Below are 19,992 nucleotides of genomic sequence, written 5' to 3'. Positions count from 1 at the left end.
TCCAAGCATCACGGCTCCAGCCAGAAAAACCGGAAACCCTACAACCTTCATAAGACAGAAGAAAGTTGATACTACTAACACCTTACTTTCCTATAGTACTGGTTACTTTCAAAACTGTACTAGCAGTGTGAGCTAGCAGGTGTAGCTCCATGTCCCTGTGTAGATGGGGAAACCAGCTCAAAGAGGTTAAATCAGCACTGTCCTATAGAAGTATCGTGCGACTCACGTATGTACTTCTGAATGTCCTCATAGCCACGTTAAAAAAAGGTAAAGGGAAGCAGATAAAATTCATTTTAGTAATGTATTTCATTTAACCCAGTATATCTAGAATATTCTCATTTTAACATGTGACCAACGCTATCAAATTATGAATGAGATCTTTTCTGTTCTTTTCTTCACATTAAGTCTGAGAAATCCACACTGCCAGCACCTCTCAGTTCAGACCAGCCACAATGCAAGTGTCAGTAAGCTGCATGTGGCCAGTGGCTCCCATACTCAGCAGCACAGGGTTCCGGGGCTAAAATCTTCACCCCAGACCCCACCACAGGTTTGGGGAGAGCTGAGGTTGCAGTGAGGATTTCCCCGTTTCTGATCTGGGCTCATGAGGTCAATGTGAGGAGTAAATTCATTTTGGTAGTAATTTAGCTCAGTACAGCGCCTGGCAGATTCAAGGCCTCGGTCAGTGATCGAGGGAGTCCTTTCTAAAAGGGTCCCCTCCTGTGCTGTCAGGGCCCATCTACTGCAGGAAGCCTTGCAAGGCGTGTGGGTTAACTCACCTCTTTCCAAGTCAGTCCACTTCCCCTGAGCGTGCAGTTTCCCAAGCCAGGAGGGGCCGTGGAGGTTGCTGCTAGAATGGTTTTCCTTGGAGGGTTTGGAGTTTTCCCGGGGAGTCAGACAAGGCCACAGCCACTCAGCTTTTCGCACAAAAAACACTGGTGGCCCCTCCCAGGTGCTGGCCCCACGGGAGGCGCTGTGGGGAACTTGGGCAAGACACACCCACCGCTTGATCATCTCTGCCCCCGAGCTCGTGCTTTCTCCTGGGTGCCTTCCCCTCCCCCAAGTTCCCGCTTTGTTCCTAGCCACCTCGAATGCCACCCTCTGAGCATCCTTCCTTGACTCTTGCCCCAGCTTCCCTCCTCACCCCGAAAACCTGGAGGCAGACGCTCCTCCTTTCCCGTAGCGCTGGCTGCGCCTCCCAGAGGCCCTTGTTACACCCCACCTGTCTTCTGGGTCCTCCTCTCCTGAGGTGGCTGCCCTGCCATGCTGGCATCCCCTGAAGATTCTGTCTGACCCTGATTTACCTCCAAATTCTTCCAGCATCTGCTTCTCAGCTGGTACTCGATGAAGAAACGAATGAGAGAATGAATGAGCAGAGTTAATCTTATCCCAGTTTAACTGAAAGAACAGTGACTGTGGCTTCTTCCATAAACTCTCAGCAGAAAAATAATATCTATGCTGGGATTACAGAGTGAGAATCATCAAACAATCTTACCCAAAAACACAGACTCCTAAGCTCCATTCCCCCAGAGACTGTTTTGTAGGTCTGGGGTTGGGCCCAAGAAGCTGTATGTGTTTTCATCTCTCTAAGACATTCTACAGCCTAGACAGGCTTGGAAAGACCTGATTCAGATCATTTAATCAATGGGAAGACTAGAGATTAGATATAGATATGCATATATATATGGTACAGCTACAAGGCCCACAGGGAAAAAGCACTATGATTTCATTTCACAAGTATTCTTAGGTGTTAACCACGTAAAGGATTTTTGGGTCCATTGGTTAAAATGTAGCATTTATGAAGAAGTATAGGCAAGAAGGAAGAAAGCCAGGGGCCTCACTCAGAAGGGCTTTGGATTCCCTGCTGGACAAGTGGGCTGTGTTCACAGAGTAGCGGGGAGCATCACCCCTGGGAGAACAGCAGTGCCCTAGAGCAGGATACCCAAGGAGCACACAGCCAAGACGTCCGTGTCTTCACACCAGGTTCTTCTTCCCGCAGGTCTCCTGTGATGGCCGGTGGACTGTTCGCCGTGGATCGGAAGTGGTTCTGGGAGCTGGGCGGGTACGACCCAGGCTTGGAGATATGGGGAGGGGAGCAGTATGAAATCTCGTTCAAGGTGAGCTCTCGGGAAGCCCCTTTGTCCTTGGCAGGGTGCCCGTGGCACCTGTCCTGGCAGGCTGCCTGCTTAGCGTCTGTCTGAGCCTGGTGAACAAATCAGGAGCCGCCAGCCACTGCTTTCTGTGTGTGTGTTGGTAGGGGGTGCGGAGTGGAGGCGGCAGCATGGAGATCCTCAGGTTGCCAAAGGCTGGCCTCAGCCACAGCTCTGGCTGGTGTTTGCCTTGCATTGTCCCTTCTCAGATGACAGTGTTGGAATAAGACAGGCCTCACTTCCCCAGAGATGGTGTGTCTCCCATTGAGATGACCAGCCGACCAGCAGAGGGGAAGAGAGAGCACAACGGCCGAACAAGACACATGGGCCGGCAGGAAGCTCTGCTCTGAGAATGGTCCCCTGGCCTCACAGAAACCAACTTGTCTTTAGTGGTTCCTGGCCACCCCTCTCGAGTCTTCCCTTTGTATCTGTCTCTGCTGGAGTTTGATGTACAGAGACCAGGGGCTAAGAGCTTGAGTTGTGGGGTCAGAGAAGCCTGGGTTCCAATCCCAACTCCATCACTCAGTTGCTGTGTGACTTTGGGCAAGTTAGATTACCTCTCTGAGCTTTCTTCCCTCATCTAAGAGAATAATCATACTACCTACTTTACAGAGCTTTTGTGAAGATTAAATGAGATAATAGCTAGAAAGTGGTTAGCACCCAACCTGGGGACACAACCAATTAATAACTGGTAGAAATTATTAAAGAGTCAGTGAAAATATATTTACTGTAACCTATTAGACCAGCCCATGTGCTGTAGAAGCTTCTGACAATGGTGATAAAGGAGGTGATGGTTACTAGTTAACTATGCAAACTTCTGAGGCCCCATTCCTCCCCTTTTTGTGGGATTTTTGTATTGATCTCAAGTGAAGAACAGAGGCTTAGTCCCTCTGAGGGGAAGGTTAGCTTGTCCTGTGGCCCTGTGGTCGGCCAGGGCCTGCTTCTAACACCCCTAGAACCCCTGGTAAGGCATATCCCCAACCCATGAGGGATGGCCAGCAGCATAACTGGGCTGAGCCCTGTGAATACGCCTGCCAAGGAACCCGGATGCCTGCCAAGTCGGGCATCAACTTCTTATGCAAAGAACCATTGTCACACACGGCAATTAAGGTTTCGGCGCTGGGGTTAGATTGCCTAGGTCAGGTCGTAGCTCTGCTACTTCATACCAGCTGTGTGATCTTGGACAAAGAATCCTTAGCCTCACTGAGCCTCAGTTTCTGCTTCCATAAAATGGGTTTAATGGTACTTTAATTCTCACAGGGTTGTTGAGAGGATTAAATAAGTCCATTCTTGTTAGGATGACTTAATAAATATCCTAAAACTTATTTTCATTATTGTCATTGTCCTTGTGTATGCCACTGGGTGAGCCGTTCAGAACTGGGGGACATAAATTCTTGATTAGCAAGAAAACAACCTGTTATTCTACTGAAACATTATTTTGATTTGAAAGGCAGTCTATGTCCATTTTACCTTCAGACTTCTGAAGTTGTCTCCCATAAGGGGGCCAGCCCCCTAAATAAAACTAATATTAAAATCCAGGGGTGATATTAAAAATATTTAACAACAATGATGACACAAGCACCAATCAGTCAGAGCGGATGCCAGCTGTCAACAACTGTGCATCCACCCTGGTGTGCGGCAACTCAAGTGCAGCCATGATCAGAGCTGGCAGTACCCTGTGTGGAGCCCTTCACAAGTGTTGGCTTATTTAATCCTCAAAGCAACCCTAGGAGGGTGGTATCATTATTATAAACATTTCACAGGGGGGGCAGGTGGAACTCAGACCCAGGTCCCACACAGTTGACACTAACAGAACCAGGACCTGAACCTAGGTCTGCCCAACTGCAAAGCCCATGCTCTCACCCGCCATGTTGTATAGGCCTCTGCAGGGACGTGAGAGCACTTGAGAGGAAAACTAGCCTAAGAGGTTGGCTGTAATCTCTTACTCTTCTTCTCAGTTTTTGCCTCCTCCTGGGGTTAACTTACTAGGATATCCTGCAGCCTCTCAATGAAGTGAACTAGTAACAGTCTAAGTCAGAAATAGGTTTGCTCTCCCAGCCAACTCTGATCCATCAGTAGGAGCTGCCCCAGTTCTGTGTTAATATGTATTGCGAGGCTGTGTCTGAGCTTATCAGAAAAGGAGTGGTGATTGATTAGTGATGTCTGCCCTGGGTACAGGTTTGGCGAGTGATGGCACATATGTCATTTATTTAGTATCCCTAGCCCATGCAATCTAATTTTCCAAATGTCACATCCTTACAGTGGAATCACATACAAGGAATCAGAAGAGTTTTAACTTCACAGTTCCTCAATCTGTCAATTAAACAAACTTAATTTATGAAGTTTTCTACTAAGTTTGTTCCCAGAAATGGGCACATCAGTGTTCTTAGTTCTCACCAGAATGTAAACTTCAGTAGGGTAACCATCTTTGTCTGTTGTATCCCAAGAACCAAAAGGGTTGCCTGACCGGGAGAAGGCACTTAGTAAATAATTGTTGGTTGAATACTCAGAGCAGGTGTAATACTGGCCAGAACCAGCCTCCTTGGTCAAGAAGTTCCCCTTCAGAAACTCCCTCCACGGAGAAGAGTGATTGGAGAAAAATGAGCACAAAGGAGTTTCTAAACCCCAAATAATTTCAGTCTGTGCGTTTCAAAGACCCATTTGATGATGCTCATCAGGCAATTATGGCAGAACAATTGGCATTTTCCCACCACAGTTTATTTACAAAAGACACGGTAATGAAGCCGTATTGGAAGTCTCTCATCCGGGAGGGGGAGGGAGGCTGGCTCCTGTTGCCATTTGATCCAATTATCTCCTTCACTCAGGAGAGGAGATGAGACAGTGTAATGAGGAGTCCCCCAGGTCTGAAAGGGAGACATTTCTCCCTGGGCTTTCTCTCTCCGGGCTTTGAGAGCGCGAGTTCCTGGAGCCGGCAGCAGCCCCTCTGCCAGTGCACTGTCTCCCGGGCCCCCGCGGAAGGCCTGCCCACAGCGCTGAGGGCACAGGAGAGCCCGTTCGTCTGCCGGCAACACCTCCCTGGAATGCCGGGTGTTCTGTTTCAGCCAGAGCAGGGCATTTACGAAGGGCCAAATTCCCTCTGATTAATCTCTACTGAGATCCCTTTTCTTCTTGGTGACAGAGAAGAGAGACTGGTCTGAAAGGCATGAGTGTATTTTCAGAAATTAAGATAAATTGATACGTTAAAAAAAAAGACAAATTGATACGTGCCATCAGGGCTGATGGATTAATAATTTGGCTCCAATTTCAGACCAGGCCATCTATCCCGATGGGAAAACCCCAGAAAAGATGTTCCGAAGGCTCTGAAATTTCTAGGAGAGTCATTGACTCTTTTTTTTCCCCTCTCTCTCTCAGCCAATAGAGCTTCTTTTTCCAAAAGGCACAGTCACATATGAGAGTTCTCCTGCTTGGCAGTTAGACTCTTCCCAGTTCTAGTGGGCGGATAAATCTTTAACCCTGTAGCCTGGCCTACACCCACCTCCATGAGCTGCTTACCGCCCCTTGCTTTCTCTCCACTCTCCTCCGCATTGCGTTAGTCTGGACGCTTGGTAACAGGTCACCAAAATCCCAGTCAATCTGACCCCAGTCTGACTTAAGCAAAAAAATCAGAATTGATTGGCCCACACAACTGAAATTCCAGGGTAGATCCTCCAGACCCGGCTGGATCCAGGGACTAACCCATCTCATCTAGGCTCCATTTCGCTTAGTCCCTCAGCTCTGCTTTCATCTGGGTTGGCTTTCCTCTTAGGCAAGTTTTCACTTGTGGAAATACCCAGCAGCCCAGTGGGAAAAGAGTTTCTATTTCCCATCATTCCTGTAGTAAGTCCCCAAGTCGAGTCTCATTGGCCTTCTGGTTCCTTGCCCCTCACTGAGCAATGTTCTGATCTGTCAACTGCAGCGAGTCTGAATGGTCACATGCCCATCCTGGAGCTGGGAAAGTGGGATGAGCTGGCTCCCTAAAGGAAAGCCCAGGCATTGTGTGCAGAAGGGGGAATGGAGGTGGGGCGGGGCAAACCACCGATGCCCACCTGACCCAGCCATACAGAACGGCTTACAAGCCCCAGGCTCACATGCCTGGCTATCTTTGAAGGCACGCACTGTTCATTTTTCCTGAAATGCCCTTCCTTAGTCTGGCCAACCCACAGTCATCCTTCTGGGTTCAGCTCATCTATATGGCGTCCTCTCAGCCTTACCTGAGCTCCCTGTGATGCTTAGGGACCACCCGAATGTCACTCCCAGCATGGCACCCAGTACCTCCTGTTGACAGGACCCAAGGGTTGGCCTGTCTCCCCCACTGCACTCTGAGCTTCCTCGAGACAGGGAGTGGGTTTTGTCCATCTCTATACCCCAGTTTCTGGCCCAGAATAGGTGTTTTAGATAACTGTTAGTGGCATCAATTCCTATCTTATATAACTTCCTTCATCCTGCCCTTCCCAGGCTTACATCTGCATCTTTGGGTGATGGCGATGTGGCAGGAGAGGTACTCAGTGAGAAGGGAGGGCACTGGCTTCTCGTCTCTGCTCTCTGTCCACCTGGAGACCCTGGACCAATTGCTTGATCTCTCTGGCCCTCACATCCCAGATGGTGCTGATAGAGTTTTCCTTCCTACCCAAGAGAGGCTCGAATAAGATGCTGTGTAGAAAGCCCTTGGCCTTACGTGGATGAGAGGGTGGTTGGATTAGAGGTGGTGGCGGCAGGACCAGCAGAAAAGGGACCTGCACAGTGTCCCCAGGAGGCTGAAGTTAGGATGTCTTCAACTTTGAGGTCCAGGAGAGGAGAGGTGTCCATGGGACAACGTGGCTGAGCTGGCGTGAGAAAGATGTGGGCCTTGACGCAATGTAAGTGGATATATCTTTTGTTAGCAGTTTGGCAGAATCCGTTACATTTCAAAGCAAGCACATTCTTTTACCCAAAATTTCACGCCCAGGAGTTTAGCCAAGAGAGATAGAGCAAAGATTGAGGTAGGAGCTATCTGTTGAAGCATTACTTACGAAAGGGGAAGACTGAAAATGACCTAAATGTACATCCTTAGGGGATAAATAAGTTAAAGCACATCCCAACAGTGAAACATTATGTAAAAGAAGTTAGATGCCTCCAAAATTAAGTTTTAAAAAAAGATGTGAAAATTTTGTTTTTATGTATGTATATATAGTCTCGTGTTTAAACTTAAAAATATGACAAATGCAAACAAAAAAAAAACTGAGAAGAATCTCCTTCTAGTTTACTGAGCACCCACATGCAGTAACGTGGGGCCCCGTGCCCCCCCATTTTATAGATGAGGAAACTGAGTCTTGGGTTAAATCCTTCCACAATGTCACGTGGTTGGAACAGGGATTTCAGCCCTGCTGTCTGACTTCAGACTGATCCTTTGCCTTGATGTACTCTGACCCACGGTGCCCCAGAAGCTTCCCATCCCTTGGGGCATCGGGGGTGGGAGGGCTACAGTGTGGCTGTCCCTTTCTGCTTCATTGTTTCTGTAACATTGAATGCGTTCATCATCAGTACATATCACTTCTGTAATCAGGAGAAAAATTAATATTTTTTTTAACCGAGAAGAAGGGAAGACTGTTGTTTCTTCAGCCTCCCGGCCCACCCCTCCTCCGCCCCATAGACATCCCAGTGCTTCGTTTGGGCCATTTGCAAGTTCAGGGATGAGATTCTCCCCCAAGTGAGGTCTACAGAGAAGGGAGTCACGGTGAGGAGACCCCCAGGGAAGGATGGAGACCCCAAGCGCACCTCTGCAGGGTCTGTTCCAGGAGACAAGGGCAGCAGCCTGCTGCCCTTGGAGAGAAAGATGGAGACGTTCAGAAGGTCCCTTGGGGCAGGCTCGCTTGAGCAAGGGAGTGACAGAAAGCCACACGAGGGAACGAGGGAAAGCCTTGTTCCGAGAGGGAAACCCACCACATCTGAGCAGAGGCAGGAGGCCTCAGTGGTGGGTGGGTCTGCATAGTCCAACACTGATACAGTTACCAAAGGCCAACCCAGCCCCAGACTGCTGTGGGCAGATTTTAAAAAAGGAAACTCTCAGATTTTCCTTCCTTGGAGCTCACGTGTCATCAGGGGGGTTGAGGGAAATAGGGTGTATGAAAAGGAAGTAGTATGCCCACCAGAAGCGGGTGAGGAGTGATGTTGTGACCTGGTGCCCCAGGTTCTTAGGGGACAGGGCCAGGGTCCCTCAGCTGGAAGGTGGCAGAGCCAGGGCTAAATCCCAGAGTCCTGACTCTAAGCCCAGTGCTCATTTCATTCCACCTGGTGGGAGGGGGCAGCCTAGAGAGAGGCCACTGCTACAGGGAGGCCCCAGAAGTCAGGACCAGCCCCGAGGGGGTTAAGTTGCCACCCAGGAGGGCCTTCGGGGCCCCCACGCAAGTGCCAGCCTGCCATCGCCTCTCCCCATCCCTTCCACCACCCGCTCCCAGCCCCCTCTGACTCAGACCAGCTGCAGTGTCGCTGCCGGGAACCCGGCGCTAGCTCCTTCCTTCACTGGGTTATCCGAGGATGCTGGGAACTTGCTCTGCCGCATGTAGAATTTTCCTCCCAGCCACATGTACCCAGACTTTCTAAGAGCTGTCTGCCAAGAACAGGGAAGGCATTCTGCTCCTGACTTTGAGTAGCCATTTGAAATTCCATGGGTGTCTCTGCCCCTCCCACCATTCCTCCAGGAAGATGGCTCGGAAGCCCGAGGGTCACCTGTGGTACCTCGCTCCCTAACCAGCCACGTGCCCATCTCTTCATGCCTCGGTCTTTTATTGCTAAAAATGGAGATAACAACTTCTTCAGAGGTTTGTTATAAAAACTAAATGGTAGGGACTTCCCCGGCAGTCCAGTGGTTAAGACTCCGTCTCTCAATGCAGGGGCACAGGTTCGATCCCTGGTCAGGGATCCCACATGCCACAAGGCGAGGCCAAAAATAAAAATAAAAAGTTAAATGGTATAAAACGTTTGTTTAGCCTGGAGACAGACAAAAAGAAGGCAGTCAGTGAATGGTAGCTGTTTGGATCAGAACCTTCGTGTTAAAAAAGGAGGCAGGGGGCTTCCCTGGTGGCGCAGTGGTTGAGAGTCCGCCTGCCAATGCAGGGGACACGGGTTCGTGCCCTGGTCCGGGAAGATGCCACATGCCGCGGAGCGGCTAGGCCCGTGAGCCATGGCGGCTGAGCCTGCATGTCCGGAGCCTGTGCTCCACAACGGGAGAGGCCACAACAGTGAGAGGCCCGCGTACCACAAAAAAAAAAGAAAAAAGGAGGCAGAACGGCGCGGGATAGTACATTGGCTTTGGAATCAAACCACCTGGGTTCAGGTGAAAGCTCCATCAGCTAGTGGCTGTGTGACCTTGGGAAAGTGACTTAACCTCTCTGGACTTCTTCATCTGTAAAGTGGCAATAGAATGATCCTTATTGCATAGTGTCAGTGTGAGCATACTATTAATCAAAATGTGTTAAAAGATTAGCTCAGTGCCTGGCATATTGTAAATTATCAATTATGATAGCTGTTAACGTTGGCATTGTGGTCGATGTGTATGGGCTGCAGTTGCAGGAAGACAGGTGTGGAAGGAGCTTTGAGGCCGGCAAGACAGAGGCCAAAGACCTTGGCTCCAGGCCCAGCTCTGGAATGAACTCTGAGTGAGACCTGGGACAGTTCACCTGCCCTTTCTGCTGAACCTTTACTTCCTCATTGAAAGGACACTAATAACCCCAAACTCACAGGGCTGTCTAGAGACACAGTGTGAACTGGCAGGCACCACTGTCCTGAGAGGGGCTGTCACTAATCCAGGAGGCACTAGTTCTCAAAGTGTGGTCCCCAGCCCAGCAGCACCAGCATCACCTGGGAACTTGTTAGAAATGTAAATTCTCAGATCCCACGGAGACCTGCTGAGTCAGACATCCTAGGGGTGGGACCCAGCAGTCTGTGTTTTAGCAAGCTCTCCGGGTGACTCTGATGCTCACTCGAGACTGAAAATCGTGGCTGTAATCAGTAGGTAAGGTCTTGTACAGAGTGGATGCTCAGGCTGGGGTGTGGAAAGATAGAGTAATGGGTAGGTTGGTTGGCAGGGTTGGCCCACAGGTACCAACACCTTCACCCCACTTTCAAGGCTCTATGTCATTGGTCCACCCTTGGCTGCCAGTTTCTGTTCCATCTCTTCTTTTTTTTTTTTAATTAATTAATTTATCTTTTGGGGTCTTCGTTTCTGTGTGAGGGCTTTCTGCAGTTGCGGCGAGCGGGGGCCACTCTTCATCGCGGTGTGCGGGCCTCTCACTGTCACGGCCTCTCCCGTTGCAGAACACAGGCTCCAGATGCGCAGGCTCAGTAGTTGTGGCTCACGGGCCTAGTTGCTCCGCAACATGTGAGATCTTCGAAGACCAGGGCTCGAACCCGTGTCCCCTGCATTGGCAGGCAGATTCTTAACCACTGAGCCACCAGGGAAGCCCCCATCTCTTCCAGTAGGGTTTTAGAGCAAGGCTGACCAGTGACCAGGCTATGTGTGAATGAATGAATGAACGAATGAATGTTTTACTGGGCTGCATTGTTCATGGAAAGAAAAGCACATGTGCCCAAGAGAGCAGAAATGTGAGTGCACTGCAGCTGGCTCTCAGCAGCAGGCACATGTGGTGTCCAGGGGGTGTGGAGGGGATCGGAGGTGACCAGAGCAGGGGGCAGAGACCTTGACTGCAAGCCCAGGGTAACCCCTTTGTCCTGCAGATAATACAAATGCCAAGAGGGGTCTTTGTGGAAGACCATGATAGGGTCAGGACCAGGCTTTAGAAAGATCAAAGGTGCAGTCTCAGATCTGCCTAGTTCTGGGGGCCCCCACCCTGGAATCCACTCTGGGCTCTGCCACTTATGAGCTGAGGAGCCCTGGGGAAGGCACTGGACCTCGCTAGGCCTCGCTTTCCTCATGTGTAAGAGGCATGCCAGTACCTCCCTCACTGGGTGGTTGGGAGATTGTGCTATTTCAAATATGAACCAAAACCTAACAGATCCTGCAACTTAAGTGAATTCATTTATTAAAGGAAAAAAAAAGCCCTAATGTAAGGCAGCCACCCCCCATTTTTTGGCCAAGTTGACTATAAACACCTCAGGAGGGCTTCCCTGGTGGCGCAGTGGTTGAGAGTCCGCCTGTCGATGCAGGGGACACGGGTTCGTGCCCTGGTCCGGGAAGATCCCACATGCCACGAAGCGGCTGGGCCCGTGAGCCATGGCCGCTGAGCCTGCATGTCCAGAGCCTGTGCTCTGCAACAGGAGAGGCCACAACAGTGAGAGGCCCGTGTACCGCACACACACACAAAAAAACACCTCAGGGTATTGTTTTTCTTTATTTAATTAATTAATTTATTTATTTTTGGCTGCATTGCGTCTTCGTTGCTGCACACGAGCTTTCTCTAGTTGCGGTGATCAGGGGCTACTCTTCGTTGGTGGTGCACAGGCTGCTCATTGCGGTAGCTTCTCTTGTTGCCGAGCACGGCCTCTAGGTGCGTGGGCTTCAGTAGTTACAGCACGTGGGCTCAGTAGTTGTGGCTCGCGGGCTCCAGAGCGCAGGTCAGTAGCTGTGGCACATGGGCTTAGTTGCTCTGTGGCATGTAGGATCCTCCCGGACCAGAGCTCGAACCCGTGTCCCCTGCATTGGCAGGCGGCTTCTTAACTACTGTGCCACCAGGGAAGCCCCAGGATACTGTTGAAACAGTCAGATATTCAATTTATTAATTTAGCTACACATATGCTTAATACTATATTATATAAAATCATATATTAATCTAGAAGTAAATTTAAATGGATTTTTAAAAGAAAAATAAAATTGGGTTTTTTCCTGCTCTTTTACCAACTGTACCCTGTAACCAGTATAAGCATCTAATATTAACATGAGTGAGATCCTTTCATGCTGGTGAGACTTCCTGAAACAGTATCTTGTTGTTCAAAACAAACTAATATGTTCAAAATCATATGAACTTACAGAAGACGTGGATCCAACACCATTCCTTCTTTTCTGAAGGGAAACTGCGTGGCATATTTGTGGCGCCCACCACCAGTAGCGCCAGCCACCATGTGCCCAGGTAGCACCATTAGGATTGCTCAGAGTCGTCTATGCTTCAGAATTACCTCATTCCAGCCTCATCACAACCCTAGGAGGGAGGCATAATGATACATCCCATACTGCAGGTGAGGAAACTGAGGCTTTCAGATTCATGAAACTTGCTTAAGAGCCAGAACCAAGCTCATCACGGCTACGCTGTGTTCTTCCTAAGCTCAGAGATAATGCAGGATAATTGGTGGCAATTATTCTTTTAATTGCATATTAATGGTGCAGCTCCCAAGCGCAACTGAACAGGGTTTGGACTTCATCGGGGTCCTCAGCCGAGCTGCCAGCAGCAAAAGCCATGGCTGACCGGTGTCTTCTCCCCTCCCTGGGCAGGTAGGGTGCCCATCCATTACTGACTGGTTTCCAGGCAGCAGTTTCCTTGAGAGAGAGGTTTCGCCCCACCCCTGCTCACTCGCGGTCCCCTCAGCAGGATGGCCCCTTTGCCACGCACTCACCGGGGCCCACTGTGTCTTCCTGAAGCTCATCACCACTCGTTTCTTTCCTCCTCAGTTTAGGAGGTAAGAGCGACTAATTGTCTTTTATAGACACTGTAATGAAGCCTGTCATCACACAAAAGAAGTTTGCTAATAAAGTAAATCAAAGCAGCAGTGAAATGAATGGGGAGCAAGCTTTTACAATTAGATTTGTACTTGTCTAGTGGCATGGTGCTTCCAGGGAGAAGACTGTTCCACAGGAGAAAACAGCACCAAGGAACGAGATGGCAGGGTGTGTTTGGAAACTCCTTATGGTGGAACAAGGCTCCCGGAGCAGACAGCTGCACCCCCTGCGGGGATGGAGACTAGGAAGGGCATGGAGGGGAGGGAGGGAAGAAAGCTGACAGCAGAGAGGGGCTGCAAGATGTCATCTCAGTGGCCTGTCTTTGTCCCCATCCATATATGACGGGGTCCCGGCCAAACACGGTTGCAGCTGCTGACAGCTCTGCAGCTCCCCTTCTCTCTGCCACCAGCTGGGCTCTTCTGCCGGTGTATTACTTGGGGGAGAGGCGAAGACCCTCAGGCAACCAAGCCCTGTGACGGTACCCCACCCACCTGGCACTGTCATTCTCCTGGTCAGTTGCAGGTTCTGCCACGAAGTCTGTTTGAAAAACTCCATCATGTCTCTGAGCTTCACTTTATCCATTTGGGAAATCAGGCCATAGGATAAAAAAATACCATGGTGTTGGGCAGAAGGGCAAATACTGTATCATTTCAAGGTGGTGGTATTTCTCGTTCTTTCGCAAATAGAAATGACTAACATTAATCAGGTTTGCTATGGCCAGGCGTCAGGCTGAGCGCTCTTCACAGCTTGTCTCAGTCCATCTCAGCAGCCTTGCAAGGTAGCAGTGACCGTCATCCCCAGGTCACACGGCTGCACTGGTGGCGTTGGGATAGGAAAACAGTGCTGTGGTTTCTGTGGGTCTTGGGTGGCTGCTGCCTCAGCTGTGAAGGGAGGGAAGTGGGCCTGAAGGTACACAGGTAGGTGACATGGACCATGAGCTGAACCTGGAGTCCAGGACCAGATCTGCCCAGCTCCCCAGCCCACGGCAAGTCATGCTGTAATTGCATGCCTCCAGCTTTTATCATGTCCCAGGATGGAGAGTCCCCTCCAGTCTGGGGATCCTGCCAGATAAGCAGCAAACACCATAGGGGTGGTGCCTGCTGTGTGTGATGTGTTCTGGGGGGCCAGAGGGAGTTCTGAAGGGTTGAGTGTACCCTGAGCTGGGCCCCTCTCAGACGGCTCAGGTGCTCCCAGAGGACTCAGGGCTTGGTAGCAGCTTTTGCTGAACAGGTGTGCGTCTCTCTAAAGGCAGTTCGAGTTCTGACTCAGCCGTCAAGAGAGTCATGTTCAGGGCAGGGAAGCCGTGGAGTAAACCCATCGTCCAAAGCCAGCACTCCTCCTGGGCTGCAGACATCCCAGGAATCTGAGGGCATTTTGGATGCCTCAAACCTCTGAGTAGATCAAGGTCACCCTGGTCCCTCAGGAACCTTCCGGCTGATGGCCAGCGTGGTCAGGGCCAAAGAAACCCGAGGTCACAGTACAGGGAAGGATTTGGAAATTGATAATCCGTCTGCATAAAGGAAGGTTCCCTGCCAAGCAGAGCCAGAGACACAGCCTCATTAGCTAATGTGAGTTTAATATGGAGTCGAGAGAGCTGGACACTGGCCTAGTCAGCTGCCCAGGAGACATTCACAAATAGAGCAGGGTAAGGTGTCCTCCACCTGCTCAGTGTTACTCTGCCTTCCAAAAGGCAAGGGCAGCCCAGCGGCGACCTGGGCAATATCCACCAGACAAAAACATTGCTTCCACATCAGTCACTTTGTATAAAGGGAGAGTTATTGTTACAGGATGCTGGCGCCTGATCAATGTCTCCTGCTTTGAAAATAAACTTCTTGGCTTGGCCTTGACATTAATCTACCATCAGGAGCCCATTATCTCAAGACCAATGTTCTGTTCTATTGACTGGCTCGATGGTTTTTTTCTCCCCCAACATCAGAATATAATCGCATTTCTCCAGGCAGCATTTCCACTAATTGCAGCCCCACGCATGCCTATCCCCTGTGGGAAGCCCAGGACAGAGTACATCTGGGGTGGGGAGGAGACAGTTGCTGGCGGGAAGTGATGGGGGACTGAGGCCCCTCAAGTGTGCAAGGAGCCCTTCTAGAGCCCCTGAATTAATCAAGATACGGAGCCAAGTCCCCAGAATCCTATCAAGCAGTTCAAGGTGGAAAAGGCTCTTTTGCACGGCATCGGGGTTGTAGATATTCCCACTCCTGCTCTTCACTCCACAAATGAGGGAATACAGTAATGAAATTAATAATAAATGTCCCAAATCCAGCCGTGTCCCACCATCGCCACAATCCCACAGACCCTAAGCCATGACTGCTTTGTATCTACAAAAGTCCCATAGACCTTCCCTCTCCCAATCCTGTACCCTACAGGCCATCCTGCACTCCACAGAGTCATCTTTGGAAAAGAGAGGTGGATTGTGTTGTCTCCCTCACTGAAGACTTGCAGTGAAGACTCCTAGTTCTGCTGCAAGAGACCCTTATGATTGTCCCACTCACCTCTATGACCTCCCCTCCCCTCACTCCTGTCTTTGCAACCTCTGCTCCAGGCCTCTGGCTCCCTACCCCAGGGCCTTTGCACTCGCTTTTCTCTCCACCTGCTCTCTCACCCTTCAGATCTTTATTTTATTTTACCTTCTCATCATTTAAGTCTCGCCTCAAATACTCCTTTCTAGGTGAGGCTTTCCCTGACAGGTGGGGGTAGCACAGCATCCCATCCATCCATCCAGTGAGTCCATCCGGTTACCTTGCTTTGGCTTCCATAGATCACACATCACCATCTGAAAGTCCCTGTATTAGTTATCTACTGCCACAGGAAAACATAATCTTAAAGCCGTAATAGACAGTTATTATCTCAGAGTTTGTGCAGGTCAGGGATTTGTGCGTGGCTTAGCAAAATAGTTCTGCCTGGGTCTTTCATGAGGTTATAGTCAGGGTATCAGCCAGGGCTGTGGTCATCTGAAGGCTTGACTGGGGCTGGAGGAGACTTTTTTTAAATATATTTATTTATTTATTTATTTATTTGTCTCACTGGGTCTTAGTTGCAGCACATGGGATCTTTAGTTGCGGCATGCAAACTCCTAGTTGCAGCATGCATGCAGGATCTAGTTCCCCGACCAGGGATGGAACGCGGGCCCCCTGCATTGGAAGCACAGAGTCTTAGCCACTGGACCAGCAGGGAAGTCCCTGGAGGAGCCAATTCTAAGATGGCTCATTCACGTGGTGGGAAGGTTAGCACTATTAGCAGGAGGCTTCAGCTCCTCACCACCTGTACCTCTCCATGGGGCTGCTTGAGTGTCCTCACAACATGGCAGCTGGCTGCCCCAAAGCAAGTGATCCCAGGGAGCAAGGTGGGAGCCACAGTGTCCTTCGTCATTTCTGTAGTATCCTGTTGGTTACACAGGTCAGTCCTCATGTGCTTCATTTGGGAGGGTGCAAACAGCAGGAGGCAGGGATCATTGGGGGCTTCTCGGAGTCTGGCCACCACACTCCGCCTCCATGAGAGCAGGGGCCTTGGCCAACTTATTCACTGCTGTATGTGCCCAGCCGCATGTGTGGCATGTAGCGGGCACTCCATAAATATCAGTCAAACGTATGAACCCATCATTTGTAGTATCTCACAGCGCTGTGACTGGGTGCCAGGTCCTGTGCTAATAAGCACCTTACCTACAATACCGCATCCCCTGAGCCTGCCTCATTTAATCCTTTACAAGTGAGGAAACTGAGACTCAGAGAAGTTAGGTGCCTTGATCCAACTCACAAAGCTGTATAGTGGCTGAGTCAGGATTTGAACCCAGGACTGCCAGAGGGGGTCTGTTTAGGCTGGGCCCCTCAGTGGTTTGATTGTACTTGTTAAGAATTCCCACAGTGTTGTCAGACCAGGGTTCCAACTCAGGAGATCTCTGTGATACCGGTTGTGGAGGGAGACACAAGAAGCATCAGCTGCCACACCACAGGCAGCCTTGCCCATGAGCCACCCTGCAGGAGAGTCAGGGCAGGGAGGCAGGGGACTGCTCAGGGTGACCCAGCAAGATCTAGAAGGAAACAACAGCATTTAATGCCAGAGTCGGCAAATGCACAGCCTGTGTGCCACCTTGTCCCCTGTCATACCTGCGGACAGCATCACGAAGTGATCACCACAGTCTTTCCCACAGAGCCCCCGATACCCCCTCACAATTCTCACACTTGTCCAGAGCTCAGACTCTAGAGTCAGCCCAAGCTGGCTCTGAATTCTGGCTCCACCATGTACCAACCCTGTGACCTTAGAGAAGTTTCTTAGCTTCTCTGAGCCTCGGTTTCTCCATCTGTAAAATGGAGCTCCGTTACTACCTACTTTATGGGTTTTCTGACGAGGCTTCCGTGCAGCTGTGCGTGCGAAGCCCATATCGTAGCGTTTGGCCATGAGTAAGCACTCGATGCCGTGAGCTGTTTTTACTGCTGTGTTTTCCTACGTCCCTAGTTCTGTGAATGGGGGCTTTGGTACACAGTCCACGCTGATGCTTCCGATGAATGCACGAAGGAACGCTCGCCTTGAGGAGGCCGTGAATCAGAGGCAGAAATATCATCTTCTCTCACTTCTCACCCTGCAGGTGTGGATGTGTGGAGGCCGCATGGAGGACATTCCCTGCTCCAGGGTGGGCCATATCTACAGGAAGTACGTGCCCTACAAGGTCCCCGCCGGAGTCAGCCTGGCCCGGGTAAGGTGGTGGCTTTCCTAGGGGGTGAGATGTTGGCCTACAACCATCGGCGGAGCAGAGACACCCCATGCCCTAGGCCTAATGGTCCCTAGGAGTGAGGATGTGCCCCTCCCCCCACCCTCCAGGTGAAATCCAGTTTAAAAGAACTTACTTATGCGAATTCCCTGGCGGTCCAGTGGTTGGGACTCCGCACTTTCAATGCTGAGGCTATGGGTTCAAGCCCTGGCTGGGGAACTAAGATCCCACAAGCCTCACAGTGTGGCAAACATAAATAAACATAGAAGAACTTACTTAAAGCCCTGCTTAGTCACTTATTAGCTCTGTGACCTTGGAAGGGTTGCTCTAAGGCTCTGTTCACTCCTTTGCTTCAAGGAAGCTCATTTTTTTCCAACTCTTAGCATGGCCGGGAGAATTAAGGAGATAATGCAGTTTCCCAAAGTGTGACCAATAAGGTGATTTTAGGTGGTCAACATTTTTATTTCCATGTGTTGAAATTAATGTGGATTAGTGTAGCAAATTCATGATTTCACTGACATTATTACTTAGGATAAAGCTAAAGTAGGTACAAAGTTAGACTAGGGATGATTTAAAGAAACATGTTGGGTAAAATTTAATACAGGTGGAGTGGTGTGTTTGGGAAAGACTGAGATGGCACTTAAAAGCTCCTGGCACAGCGATGGTTAATAAATGTTAGCGTCTTTCTCTTCTCACCGCCTCTCCACTTTCATGCCAAAAATTCTGTGTCACACTGTTTTAGTGCCTTAAGATGGTTTATATCAGTCATTGGTCGAATTAAAGTGGCACTATCTACAAACGGAAATGTAAGCCAGAAGTTTTTGTTTTGTGTTATTAATATTTCACTAAACCTTAATAACAAAATTTTAAAATCTTAAGGGTCTTGAAAAAAATCAAGGTGACCCCAAAAGAACAACGAAGAGGTGGGAGGGTCCCCAGAGGGTAAAGAGAGCCGCAGGGAGGTTTGGTGGGATCTGGAAAGGTCACCACACAGATTTGCCTGTTGGAGACCCCCCACCTCAACCCGTGAAGACCCCTCCCGACAGCGCCCACCCCCCCCCACCCCACCCCCGCGAGCCTGTTTGGCTTCAGTCCACACAGCCTCCTTCTGCCCAGGCCACTGCCTCCCCTTCCCCCATCACCTGACAATCAACGACGTGCAGAATTGTAGCCTCTGGGTCTCGGAAGGGCCCTTGTCCTGCGACTTACAAGAAAGACCAAGAGGCTCAGAGAGGCAGCTGTCTCCCCGAGCTCCATCCAAGGGTGGGATGCTGGGCTCTGGAGGCGGCCGGGGCTGCTATGGGGACCGGCGTTGCTATGGGGACCGGCGTTGAGGAAAAAGAGAGCCAGCAATGCCCTCTAGTGGTCGAAGGTTCCAACGACAGCCGTACCAGCCATCCGCGCTTGGGACAGCCCTCTCACGTGGGGTGCGAGGTCTAGTTCAGCAGGAGAGGCAGGAATCACGTTTCAACTGAAATACCGTTGGCAACCCCAGAGGAAGGAGCCACGCGGGAAAACCGCAGAGTCGCTCAGTAAGCCCAAGACTGCGACTCTTCCAACTACTAGGGACTGTGGAACCATTAGGACAGTCCTCTGACCCCTGAGCAGGACCACTCCCAAAAGCATCCTTTCCCTATCCAGAGCTGTCACGTATCGATATAAGACTCGCCCGGTAAAGACGCACCACCACCTCCTGTTCATAGATCCACAGATGAACTGTAGTAACACATTAAAAACTTCCTGAGCCAGGCATTGTGCAAAGCATCTTACATACTTACCTCACTTAGTTCTCACTTGTTTTTAATCCCCATTTTAGAGATGAGGACAGTGAAATGTAGAGGCACAAAGAAACTAGAGCCATAATTCAAACCCACTTAGGTCTGACCAGTGCCTGGCACAGAGTGGTCGTCCTTTAAATAGCGACTGCTATTGTCATCAGCAGTATTAGTGTCAGCATCAATATTAGCAAGACTGGAAAGGTGACTTCAATGTCTTATCTGAATTCTGGGTTTTCACATGTTAACTCCTTCTTTCACCTGATTTTTCACCTGATTCAGACTGAATCAGCCTCCTGTTGACTTTCAACCAGCTCAGTCTGAGCGGTGCCCATGTAGGTTGGTAGGACCAAAGGTGCCTGAATCAAGCTCTCCTAACTTTTTATTACAATATCTAACCACCCTGTCTTAGTTGCAGATCATATTTTACATGTGTGTTCAGTGTTTTAACAACCAGATCCTTCTAGAGTGTTGTCTCCTAGAACATCATACTGATAGATTTGAGGAGAGGTATCCTAAAAGCCCCAAGAGAGCCAGATAAAGAGGGAAACCAAAGTCTTACTAAAGGTGTACAGATTCCAGAAGGACAAATAGCCAGGGAGCAGTGGAGCAGCAATTCAGGAAGGATGAACTGGCCACCAGCTTGCCTGCCTCAAGAAGAAGGAGCCAGTCTTAATTTATTTACTAAATGTGCTAAGATCCTTC

General features: G+C 50.0%; 1 protein-coding gene across 6 annotated transcripts in view; it reads left to right on the top strand.

The window, feature by feature from the left end:
* The window catches only part of GALNT10 (polypeptide N-acetylgalactosaminyltransferase 10), a 227,358-nt gene that overhangs the window by 192,017 nt on the left and 15,349 nt on the right, over positions 1 to 19,992 (top strand). For all 6 annotated transcript variants that reach the window (XR_004349224.1, XM_032626928.1, XM_032626929.1 and 3 more), the window contains 2 exons: positions 1,997 to 2,114; positions 17,390 to 17,497. Coding sequence is in view for 5 of the 6 variants with exons in the window: in XM_032626928.1 (XP_032482819.1) it covers positions 1,997 to 2,114; positions 17,390 to 17,497 (226 nt within the window). In the remaining variant the exon portion in view is untranslated. The remainder of the gene's footprint in view (positions 1 to 1,996; positions 2,115 to 17,389; positions 17,498 to 19,992) is intronic.

The sequence above is a fragment of the Phocoena sinus genome, chromosome 3 (genome assembly GCF_008692025.1).
Source record: "Phocoena sinus isolate mPhoSin1 chromosome 3, mPhoSin1.pri, whole genome shotgun sequence".
NCBI lineage: Eukaryota > Metazoa > Chordata > Mammalia > Artiodactyla > Phocoenidae > Phocoena > Phocoena sinus.
This window is presented reverse-complemented; position numbering and strand designations above follow the sequence as displayed.